The sequence below is a fragment of the Ursus maritimus genome, unplaced genomic scaffold, assembly GCF_017311325.1.
Source record: "Ursus maritimus isolate PB19 unplaced genomic scaffold, ASM1731132v1 scaffold_33, whole genome shotgun sequence".
Taxonomy (NCBI): domain Eukaryota; kingdom Metazoa; phylum Chordata; class Mammalia; order Carnivora; family Ursidae; genus Ursus; species Ursus maritimus.
In genome coordinates, this window is record NW_024425897.1 from 2,954,448 (window position 1) to 2,966,146 (window position 11,699).

Here is an 11,699-nt window from a genome sequence, read left to right on the forward strand (position 1 = left end):
TGCCTGCATTTCCTCTTCAAGCTTACTTATTTTCACCAGTATATGTCTCAGAAAGATGTCTTGAAATCCTTTCTGGAAGGACACAGGGTAGGGGGAAAAATAATCCAACTACAGGGCAGGAGGAAAAACACACACCATAAAGCAAATGTAATTAACTGACAAATTACCCCAGTATTGAAAATTTGCCAAATGCCTTTTTACAACAATGCCGTCAAAGTGTGAGCCAGAGGCCAAGGGAGGACAAGAGTTCTTTCAGTTCTGGCCCTTCTGGTTAGAATGGGCTTCCCTGAAGAGCTGAGCATGAACATCATCTGCCCAGGAGTGAAGACTTCCAGACTCTCAGGAGCAAAGGCCCAAGGATGGGAAGAACCATGAGTCTCAATGAAATTTTCTAAACATATAAATTACATTTTTCTACAACCAAAAACCCAATCATTCACTTTCTGACCAATATATGGTTATAACCTAACTTAAAAATGAACTTTCAAGCCTAAAATAAAATTAAATATATAAGGAATACTATAGCCAAGAAAAAAGAGTAAGGCAGGTGTATGTGTTACAGTGGCTGGCACATACTTCCATATATGTGATAAGTATTATTAGCTCTTATTGTGTATCTTAAGACAGTCTTTTTTATATTTGGGTACAGGATGAAAGCACAGGAACAAATCTATGTATTTCCTCAACTTTACCAAGGCCTAGAAGTGGAGTCACAAGCCTAGGAATTTACAGCTAATAAATGATAGCATCTTGAATCCAGTCTGATTCCATGTTCAAGGCTCATTTCATTGTGATATAACAACCTCGAAATTTATTAACTTACTGATCACCTTAGAGCAGTGATTCTCAACTGGGGCTGATTCTGGCCACCAGGGGATACTGGCAATGTCGGCAGACACTTTTGGTTGTCACAACTGGGTGTGTGTGAGGGTGGTGGTACTGGTATCTCAATGGGTTGAGGCCAGGGATGCTAACATCCTACAGTACACAGTATGGTCCCCACAACAATTATGTGGTCCAAAATATCAATAGTGCTGAGGTTGAGAAACCCTACCTTAGAGGAAAGGTCTTACCACTATTATTAGCCAGGAAAATGGAGACCGAAAGTATGCTTATTTCCCAACAGATATTTCTTCCTTTGCCTTTAACCAGCTTTATTCTAGCTGTCCTCTCCACCATGGCTGAATGGACTCTGCCACAACAGGGAAAATGCTGGACTCTCTGGTCCTTCTCTCCTTGGACTCCCAGACACCAGAAAATGTATGTTCAAGCCAAGTAACGAATCAGGAGATATGAATGCAGAGTCAGGAAGCCAGAAAGTGCAATGATGCACTCTCCACAGCACCATGGTTTTTTGGGTTTGTTAATCCAAAGTAAACGTGATTTTTACAGGCCACCACCCCAACTCTGGTTTCTGGCTAAGCAGCCCCTGCTCCCAGCAGCTCCGACTATTTACCAGTCTTTAAAAGACCGCTCAGTAGTGATCCAGATTATTATGTCCTTTAGGACAGTGGGAATTCACCCTGACAGTCCTTCTGAACACCTGAAGAGACAGAGGCTGATTTCAGGAGATTTTTAAAAGAAGGGAAAGTTAAATCCTATCCTGCCAGAGTCTCAATTTCTTTCATTATTATCTCTTAGAGTTCTAAAGCACTTTATAGTCTGGGAAGCACTTTTGTGTCTACCTTTGCAATCAAAGATCACAACTGTACTGTGAAGAAAGCAGAGCAAGTATCATCCTGTTCCATTCTAGGACTATGGAGAAAGAGACTGCCCCAAGAAGAGGCCAGGGCCCACTGCTCTGCCCACTCTGCCAGGCTGGGAGGTTTGGCTGCTGGCCTGGTTGCAGACTCTCACTCATTTGTACCTAGATAATCGCTTAAGCATCCTGACATACTTACGCTTACATAGCATAAAACGTGTGTCCTACAAAGGAGCTTATCACAAAGTTAGAAATTCAATGGCAAGAGACAGAAGAAAGACAGAAGAAGGGGAGATTATACACAAAATTCATCTATGGGGTGCCTAGGCAGCTCAGTCAGTTGAGCGGGTGACTCTTGATTTCAGCTAAGATCATGATCTTGGGGTCCTGGGATCGAGCCCCTTCTTGGGCTCTGCACTCGGCAAGGAGTCTGCTTCAGAATCTCTCTCCCTCCCTCTGCTTGCCCCCTACCCGTGCTTGCCCTCTCTCACTCTCATTCTAAAATATATAAGTAAATCTTCAAAAAAATGATCTAGACAAAGCATTTTAAAATAAAAATTCCTTCAGATCTTCACTTACACAGCAAAATTTTTCCTTTCCTGACTCATGAGCACCGTAATTTATAATCACTGAACATTTGCCCAATTCTCCAGGGAAAGATCTACACACACATCAGGAAATGCTCTTGGAGAAATGCAACTAAAGTTCACCACTTTTGTTTTCATGCACGGTAAGCCTAGCTGTGTCTCTGTAAATTATGGAAACCTCGGCTTACTTGTTGCAATCAATATTTACCATATACCCTTTGTGCGAAGGTACTGCTGAATGTAGCAAGGGATACAGAGGGGAATGTGGCAATCCCCTGCCCTGGGAGAGCATATGGAAAGTACATGCACAGGGACAGGGCACACCTAGTGGAATAAAATAGGAGGAATGTCAACAATAACAAAAAAGGTGACCTCATCTGGACCCTGAAAAATGAGAGCGATGTCACGTAAGAAGACAGAAGAAGAGAACATTTCTGAATGAAAGAACATAGATGTTCAGTTCAGTTGCGGTAGTAGAAAGCATCCCGGGAATTAAGTTAGCTAAAAAGCTCCACATGTATAAAAAGAGGCTTCTACTTGCTCTCAAAGAAAACACTAGCTCCCTCTAGTCGCACTGCAAAGTAGAAATGAGGAACAAGACAGAATCAGGGTGACCCTTTTCCTGTAGCAGAGACAGGCTAGAATCAATCAGGGCTACAGGCCCTAGGCTGGAGGAGCGCTCCCTGGGCTTCAGTGCTGTCAGCAAGAGGATGGGGGTCTTCTCCCCTCACCTCTCCGGGGAGCAAAGACCAACTCCTGCAGCACTTGTGCCAACAAAGTACAACTATGACAAACTGCTCTACCAGTTTTGGGGGCTTATCTGTACTCAACCTGAGGACTGGAAAAGTCTGTTCCCCCAGGGTGTGCTTTGGGACCACTGCCACAGGGCTAAGGAAGGCCCTCTCCCAGATCACCCCTTGTCCTATGGGCTCCAACCCAAGCCACCCTGATGTCTCAGCTCAGCATAAACGTGGTTCCTTCAGGTGGGGGACCCTGGGGACGGAGCCATAGTCTCCCAAATGGGGGCACTGTCACCAGATTCAGGCCTCTGGTTGGAGCAGTAACAACCCTTCCAGCAGGGCAGAGACATGCAAATTTCAGGTGTTCACCCCACCGCTGAAAAGCCACAGAGGGGACTGGGCCCCAGTTTCCCACACTGGACCATCTGAGCACATCCTAGCTGATACAGACGAGCGGCAGGAGCTGGCTGGCGCCCAGGGCCGCTCCCCGGAGGCAGGCCGCGGCTCCTCCACGGACCACGGGTGGGCGACCGAGGGCTCAGAGCAAGTGCCAGGAGTGAGGGCGGATTCGCTGAGGACAAGCGGAGCACGTGCCTGTGCTCGCCGGCTTCCCCCGGCGGAGGACAAAGTCCGCTCCCGCCGACCCCGCAGTTTGGGCACCGGGCGCGTCGGGGGCGAGGCGGGCAGGGCCTGCGCGCGGCTCCGACCCCACTCCAGACCCCGACTCAACTCCGGGCTCGGCCTTCCGCGACCCCTGCGCGCACTCACCATTGTGGTTGACCCAGGTCGGCTTCAGGAGCTTCATTGTTCGGCCGCCGCCGCCGCCGGGCTGAGGCGAGAGCCGCGTCCCTCAGCGCGCCCGGGCCATGGAGCCACCGCCGCTGCTTCCTCCCGCGCCGCCCTCCGGCCGCCGCCCGCCCCGCGCCCTCAGCGCCGCCGCGCCATTGCCGGCCCGCGCCCCCCTCCGCCGCCACAGCCGCCCCCCGCGCTCGGCCGCCGCCGCCGCCGCCACAGCCGCATCCCCTGCGCCGCTCCTCCTCCGGCGGCTCCCGGGCAACGCCGGAAGTCACGGCGCGCACCTGCCAAATCGCCCCGGCGGGAAACCGCTCCCCACGCGGACGGGGCCGCCCGGGCTCCTTCGCGGGCAGGGGCAAGGCAGGGTGACCCCGCTTGGGGCCCGCCCAGGGCGCGGCCGCCGCCAAGGGGGTAGGCTAGGAGGGCGGCTGGCGAGCGGGGCCTCGAGCTGCAGCCCGGGCCGGCGGAGTCAGGATGGCGTGAACGGCCTCTCACCAGCTCTACCTCGCTGGTTCCCGAGTCCGACTAATTAGCTAGCTTCCGTCATTCATCAATACGCGTTTATTGGGCATCTCGCGAGCGCCAGGCCACGTGCCGGAGCCGGGATCCTGTTGGCGGCAGTGGCCGCGGCCCCAGGGTTCGGACGAATACGGGGGAACGAGCTAGCCCCGAGGGTGGGGGACGGATCACGGGGGAGGCCGAGACGAGCGCGTTTAGGAAAGATCGGGGCCGTTTACACAGACGTGGGCACTTGGACCCGGAAGGACGCCCTCTCGGCCACTCTGGCTGCACTGCGGGGTCTTAGCCCTCGCAGGGACGCAGGCCGACTAGCTACAGCAACCGCTGGCGGGGTTGTGCCCTTAGCCGGGAAGAGCTCGTAGCGGCAGGGAGACCCGGAGCGGAAAACCGCGCGCTAGGTGCGAGGCGTTCGGGGCGTGGCAGCGCGCCGCTGGGTCGTGCGGGGCGGGGCCACGTCGGGGGCGGGCCCGGTTCGGCCCAGCCCTCCACAGCCGGAACGCGGGAACGCGGAGCTACAGGAAGACCGGACCTTTGAGAGGGGCACTGCGGGCCGGACCGCCAAGGGGTGCGCGCCCGGAAGCAGCGGGTCGACAGCCAGAGGGACCATGGCCCTCGCGGCGCTGGGAGTTTCCGTTCGCGCTCTGCGCTCGCGGAGTTGGTGAGTGCGGACCCCAGCAGGGTCGTGGGGTCCCTCGCCTGTGCTCTCTCGCCGACCGCCCTTGACCACTTAATCTCGCTGATCGCACCTCTTCCTGGGGGTGAAAATCCAAGGACCCTGGCGAGCAGGGACCCTGCCCAAGTGCTCTCTGGTGGCAACGGGGGATTTTGAAAAGTCTTCCACGTTGACCTTGTCACATCCAACAGTCACCTGGGCCCCAGGTTTTGAGGGTAGCATAATTTTTTCCTCTTTTCCTGTGTAGTAAGGAGAATCAGATATTTATATATCCTTTCGTCTCTTTCAGGCTTCTGGGAACTTGGCAGACACAGGTTAGAGATACCCACCAGCGAGCTTCATTATTGTCCTTCTGGGAGCTCATTCCCATGAGGTAAACTACCGTGGGCCTGACCTCTTTGGGGGGTGTCAGCGGGAGACTGATGTGCATATGAACAGAACAAAGCAAGACCACCTGACATTTCGTTTGCAAAATTAATTGCCTGCAAAATTTCTTGGTTAAATTTAGGTAGATGCTTTTCTGTTTTTCAGCATTCTGTATGTGGAATACTGCTGCCTGTAATCAGAAAACAAAAATTAAACATAAAAATGGTTATATAAAAATTAGTTTTAAAGGGATTGTTAATATGTTTTAAAGGACACAGCATGGACATCTGATTCCTTGGAGAGGTCTGGGGAGGTATGGGGATTAGATTTTCCACCTAGGGGTCTGGATGCTTCCTACAGACTTGATGGTAGAGGATTTACTTATTTTTTTAAAAAAGATTTTATTTATTTATTTGAGAGAGACTGAGCAAGAGAGAGAGCATAAGCTCTCTCAAGGGGGAGAGCGAGAGGCAGGCTTGGAGCCTGCCGGCTGGCTGGCTACAAAGCTGGATCCCAGGACCCTGGTATCATAACCTGAGTGGAAGGCAGATGTTTAACCCACTGAGCCACCCAGGGGACCCAGAGGATTTAATTATTTTTAATAGTATATTATCACTGTAGGAGATCTGTTTCTGAGAGTACATCAGACTTTTGTTAACGCTCTAGGATGAGGAACTTCATTAAGAAATCCGAAAAAGTAAACAGGGATGTGCTAGTCACTTTTATTACTCAAATCACTTTTACAAATCACAAATCCAGGGGTGCCTGGTGGCTTAGTTGTTTAAGGATCTACTTTGGCTCAGGTCATGATCCCAGGGTCCTGGGATTGAGCCCCGAATCGCATCTGGCTCCTTGCTCAGCGTGGAGTCCGCTTGTCATTCTCCCTCCCCCTGGCTTGTGCTCTCTCTCAAATAAATAAATAATCTTTTAAAAAAAAAATCACAAATCCATTTAAAATGTGAGTAATTATTTTCTACTTCATCAGTTTGGTATTTTCAATTTCCATTGCAATCCCAAGACACACCTGAACCCAACATGAAAGATGAGTATTTTCTGGGGCACTTGGGTGGCTCAGTTGTTAGGTCATGATCTCAGGGTCCTGGGATCGAGCCCCGCATTGGGCTCCCTGCTCAGCGGGAAGCCTGCTTCTCCCTCTCCCACTCCACCTGGTTGTATTCCCTCTCTCGCTGTATCTCTCTCTGTCAAATAAATAAAATCTTAAAAAAAAGAAAAGAAAAGAAACATGAGTCTTTTCAATTTATACCCTAATGCCCCATGAAGTTTTTCTAGCCCTTCCTGGGTTGACAGTGCCCACACAGTTCTGACAAGGACCCTGGATTGGAGGCCGTCTCCCTTACACACTCAGCTCATGAGGTTAGACCCATGCATAGTTCCTTCCCCAGTGGAGAGCACAATACAAGTTCTGGGCACTTCACCTAGCACCATGTCTCTCAGCCTGTTTGTGAGACTGAAAAGGAAAATGTCTAATGTTTGCTTTATCCATTAGAGCAGAACCTCTGCGAAAGAAGAAACGGGTAGATCCTAAAAAAGACCAAGCGGTAAAGGACCGTTTGAAAAAGAGGATCAGGCGATTGGAGAAAGCTAGCCAGGAGCTAATTCCCATTGAAGATTTTATTACACCTGCGAGGCTCTTGGATAAAGCAAGGTAAGGGTTCTCTACAGTCGATGTTCTCAGGACAGAGTTCCATCACCTTCAGGTAGTTCTGTCTGCATTTCACACCTGTGACGGGAAGAGGTGAGTGGGCGTGGGCTGACTAGGTCCCAGTCTGAGTCCTTTTCTCCTTGACTGTGTCTTGTGGGAGGTGGCAAAAGCATTCCTGGGTGGTGCTCTTGAATGGCTGAAATGAGAAGGAAACTCAGAGTAACTGTGTGATAGGTCAGTTCATATTGTTGCTATTTTCAAACTGAGTTTTAGCTGTGACTGATGACTTGGGCCTTGAGTCTGCAGTCCTTGCCCCCATCACGATGGTAGAAAACCCTTAGCATCTAGCTTTATGGTACAAATACTCATAGTTGGGATGTGTTGCGTACAGGCCTGGCAGGGTTGCTGCCTCGTAATAAGTGTGTACCATTGGCAATACAGGTGGGACATGGTGAGTGCTTTTTTTGGTATTCTAGGGCTGATCTGGGCTCTTGATTCCCTGGGACTTGGGTGTCCATTTTCATAACACCACTTTAAATTTCCGCACTCACCTCTCACCAAAGGTAGTCTCGGCCTGGGGTAGAGGAAGTGCTACCAGTCTTCTTAGAGCATCACTGTTTCTTATGTCCAAGTAAAGCAAATGGCACTGGCTTCCAACATCAGTTGCAGCTGCTGCCACATCAACATTCCATTCTTTAACTTATCCCTAACTTCCACGGTTTTCCCCAAGTCCCGTCTGTGTGTAGCAGTGGGGACACTTGGGTCGTATGCAGTCGCGCAGACTACCTGGCCAGTGAGGTCAGTGCTTCCCAGCTTCACACCTTTGGATTTGTGTGTTCCCAGACAGCGGCCTCACGTAGAGCTTCCCTTTGAGGAGAGTGAGCGGAGAGCTCTGCTTCTGAAGAAGTGGTCTCTGTACAAGCATCAAGAGCATGAGAAGGAGAGGGATGCCATCAGGTCCATGCTTGAGTCCCAGCAGGAAGCTCTGCAGGAGCTGCAACTCATGTCCCCAGAGCTACATGCAGAGGCCACGAAGCGGGACCCCAATTTGTTCCCCTTTGAAAGAGAAGGGCCAGATTACACGCCACCAGTCTCCAACTACCAGCCCCCTGAAGGCAAGTACCATGATATCACCAAGGTCTACACACAGGTGGAGTTTAAGAGGTAGAGCTGCAGGCGCCTGTCCGTAGAACACACTGCCCTTGAGAGCTGGCACGACCGGGGCTCGAGCCTGCTTGCCACAGAATCAGGCCTGCTGTGAATAAATACGTTTAATCAAGTGTCTGTCTTATGTTTGAGACAAAATTAATTCACCTGACGATTGATAGGGGTGAGAGATGCTGCCCTGTCTGGTACTGGGGAGAGAATGACCAAGACACCTACCGCTGCTCCCCAGTAAAAAAGGAAGATTCCAGTTGTGTGGGGTAGACGCCACCAGCCAGAGGCAGCTAGGTACCTCAAGGAGCAGAGGTGAAGGATGTGCAGCCTGTGTGCTGTGTGTTGTCTGCATACCTGTGCAGAAAGGAGAGGCAGGGCCTTCCCATTGGGCAAATGGAGCACGGGAGGGAGCTTCCTCACATCTTTGGCGGGGCCAGCTATGGGTTTTAAGCTGGGGAGGGAGGCTGAAGGAGTGGAGCAAGCCTGGGACACACAAAGTTGCGTGTTCCCTAGAAGGGCGTAGCACCTGACTCTTACTCAAATGTTAGTCTGGAATAGTCAATGTTTTCGTGTGCTGGGGCTGCAAGAACAAAGTTCCACGGACCCGGGGCTTAAACAACAGAAATTTGTTTCTCATAGTTCTTGAGGCCTGAACTCTAAGATCTTCAAGGTGTTGGCAGGATTGGTTTTTCCTGAAGCTGCTCTCCTTTGCTTGCAGAGAACCACCACCTCCCTGGGTCCTCCTAGGATCATTCCTGTGTGCCTCTCATGTAATAAGGATACTAGTCAGATTGGATTAGGGCCCACTGTAATGACTTCATTTGTAAATTAATTACCTCTTTAAGCACTCTCTCTAAACAGTCACATTCAGAGGTGCTAGGGGTTAGAGCTTCAATACAGGAATTGGGGGGGGGAGGGAACAACACAATTCGGCCGGTAACAGTGAAGGTCCAGTGAGCAAATAGAGCCATTTCTTCTAGTGACTTGCCTTGCTACCTCAGAAAGGTTTGGGTTTTTCACTGCCTTAGTGCAGATAAACCAGGGAAACATTTCATTTGAGGAAGAATTCAGATTGTGTTTTCCTGGTGTGTGGTTCACTTCTGGTTTAAAAACTTACTAGGTAAACATTTTTACTGGATAAAAACACTGCCCAAGGATTTTAAGTTCTTTAGCTCTACCTTTGAGACAAACCTTGGATCTGGCCACTTTTCACCACCTCACTGCTACCTCGAGGTCCACACCATTCCCATCTTTTGCCTGTTCTACTGCAGCAGCCAACTGACCTCTCCATGTGGGCACTGTCCCCGACCCCCTGTACACTGCTCTGCACAGCAACCAGAGGGCTCCAGGGTAGGCATTTGGCTATTCACCGCCCCTGGTCATGCTGTGCAGACCCCCATCCACCTCCCCACCCCATCAGCACATGGCGCTTAATTATTCCTTTTGGCCTGTGTGCTCCTTCCTCTTCAGGCCTCTTCATTCAGGTCTGGGTTCAGACGCTCAGGCCTTCCCCACCTCCCTGCCCGTTGCAGGTGCTTTGTTTTGTTTTAATTTTATTTGTCAGAGAGAAAGCACAAGCAGAGCGAGCAGCACAGGGAAAAGCAGGCTCCCCACCGAGCAAGGAACCCAATGTGGGACTCAATCCCAGGATCCCTGGGCTCATGACCCAAGTCAAAGGCAGATGCTTACCCAACTGAGCCACCCAGGCGTTCCTGCAGGTGCTTTGTAGTCATGCTTTTCAAACAGTAGGTTTCATCCGTTAGGTTGTATAATCAGTTCACGGGGTCAGGGCCAGGAGTTTTAACTTTTTATTTTAAAGTAGTTACAGATTTATGGGAGGTTGGAAATAAAGATGCAAGGAGGTGCTGTGTGTGGTTCTCCCAGCCTCCCCGAGTGTTAACATCTTACACACCACGTACAGTCAGTACCACAGCCCAGGATGCATTCAGTTTTCCCACTATGTGTGTGCACTCATCTGTGTGTATGTCTAGCACTACACAATTTCATCACACATGCAGCTCTGTAGGAGTCAAGGTTCCGTTACCACAGGATACCCTTAGGTACCCTAGCCACATCCACACCCTCCTTCCATCCCTAACCCTTGGCACCATTAGCCATTCTCCATCTCTATTATTACAGCATCTCACCAATGTTCCATAAATGGAACTATGTCATATGCACCCATGTAAGATTTTTTAACTGGGCATAATTTACTTGAGTTTCACCCAAGCTGGTGCACATACAGCACTTTATTTTCAGTGGCACAGAGCTGTAAATGTCAGTGTATCACATCGTACAGATAAGGACTTTTGTGAGGCTTGTTTCAACCATATATGCAGTATATAAAGTATGTACCAGATCATAAAACTTAAGGGTTTTGTGCAAAAAATTTGAGAGCTACTGCTCTATCTTCTCACTGCCCATTTTCTTCACAGCACTTACCATTATTTTAGACTATGTAATGATGTTCAAATGTTTATGTCTGTCCCCTAAACTCACCTGGAACTCTTTGAAGGCAACTTGCCCATTTCAAGACTGCAATCCCAGAGCCTCAACCCCCACCTGGCATGTAGCCAGTGCTCAGATGTTGTGAAGGGTGAACACGGGAGCTGATGTAGGAACATTCTGTGCAGCAATGATTATCTGTCAGTGTGGAAATCATTGAACAGCAGAGACGGAATAAGACTGCCTAACAGCATTCAGTGGCGGGCAGCCTCTAGCCCTAAACAAGCACATAGAGAATGTGGGTCCCTTGAGGTGAGCCTCTCAGGACTGCTGTGCTGCAGCCCCACCCCAGGAACCCCAAGGGATCATGCAGATTGTAAAATTCTCATGTCCCTTCCTGTGTTTCAGAGTGAAGAGAATGCCTGTAGATCCCCAGCAGACTTCCCTCTCTCCTTGGCCGGAAATGCTCCAGTAGACACAGACACAAGGCAGATACCTTCATTGACTTAGATATCAAGGCACCCATCCTAGGATAGACTCTTCTTTATACTCACCTCTGCTCCTGGGCTCCTGTGTGCACCCCCCCCACCACTCACAGGTACGCGCAGTCACAGGGAACGACCTTTGGGGACCTGTGTGCAAACGTCCCCACCACTCAATAGGTACACACACACACAGGGAGGAGCTACTGGGGTCCTATGTGCACACTGCTCCCCTCCCCCACTCCCAGGTACCTACGTACGTACACACACACACACGCACACACACACACACACAGGGGAGGCTACTGGGGACCTATGTGCACGCCCCTCACCACTCCCAGGTACACAGAGTCACAGGGAAGGACCACTGGGGACCTGTATGCATACACGCCCTCCCCACCAATGACAGGTACACACAGTCACAGGAAGAGATCCCTGGGGACTTGTGTGCACACACCCCTACCACTCACAGATACATACAGGGAGAGGTTACTGGGGTCCTATGTGCAGATCCCCCAACACTTATAGGCACGCGCAGTGCGGTAACACAGGAGAAAATGCACACGAGG

General features: G+C 50.5%; 2 protein-coding genes and 1 long non-coding RNA gene across 3 annotated transcripts in view; 1 reads left to right on the forward strand and 2 right to left on the reverse strand.

The window, feature by feature from the left end:
* Positions 1-3,897, reverse strand: part of LOC103669248 (protein HIRA) — an 89,124-nt gene extending 85,227 nt beyond the window's left edge. The window contains exon 1 of the mRNA XM_040619575.1: positions 3,798-3,897. Within this exon, the coding sequence (XP_040475509.1) occupies positions 3,798-3,834 (37 nt within the window). The 5' untranslated portion in view covers positions 3,835-3,897. The remainder of the gene's footprint in view (positions 1-3,797) is intronic.
* Positions 3,898-4,221: 324 nt separating this feature from the next.
* On the forward strand, positions 4,222-8,324 carry MRPL40 (mitochondrial ribosomal protein L40). Its single transcript, XM_008697576.2, has 4 exons — positions 4,222-5,001; positions 5,306-5,389; positions 6,890-7,048; positions 7,889-8,324. Exons 1-4 carry the CDS (start codon positions 4,949-4,951, stop codon positions 8,211-8,213), a joined length of 621 nt encoding a protein of 206 aa, XP_008695798.1. The 5' UTR covers positions 4,222-4,948; the 3' UTR covers positions 8,214-8,324.
* On the reverse strand, positions 6,997-7,882 carry LOC103669249. The gene is made up of 2 exons (XR_570220.1): positions 7,597-7,882; positions 6,997-7,241 (listed from the first exon to the last, which is right to left on the reverse strand). It is a non-coding gene; the product is annotated as an uncharacterized LOC103669249 (long non-coding RNA).
* Positions 8,325-11,699: the final 3,375 nt, after the last annotated feature.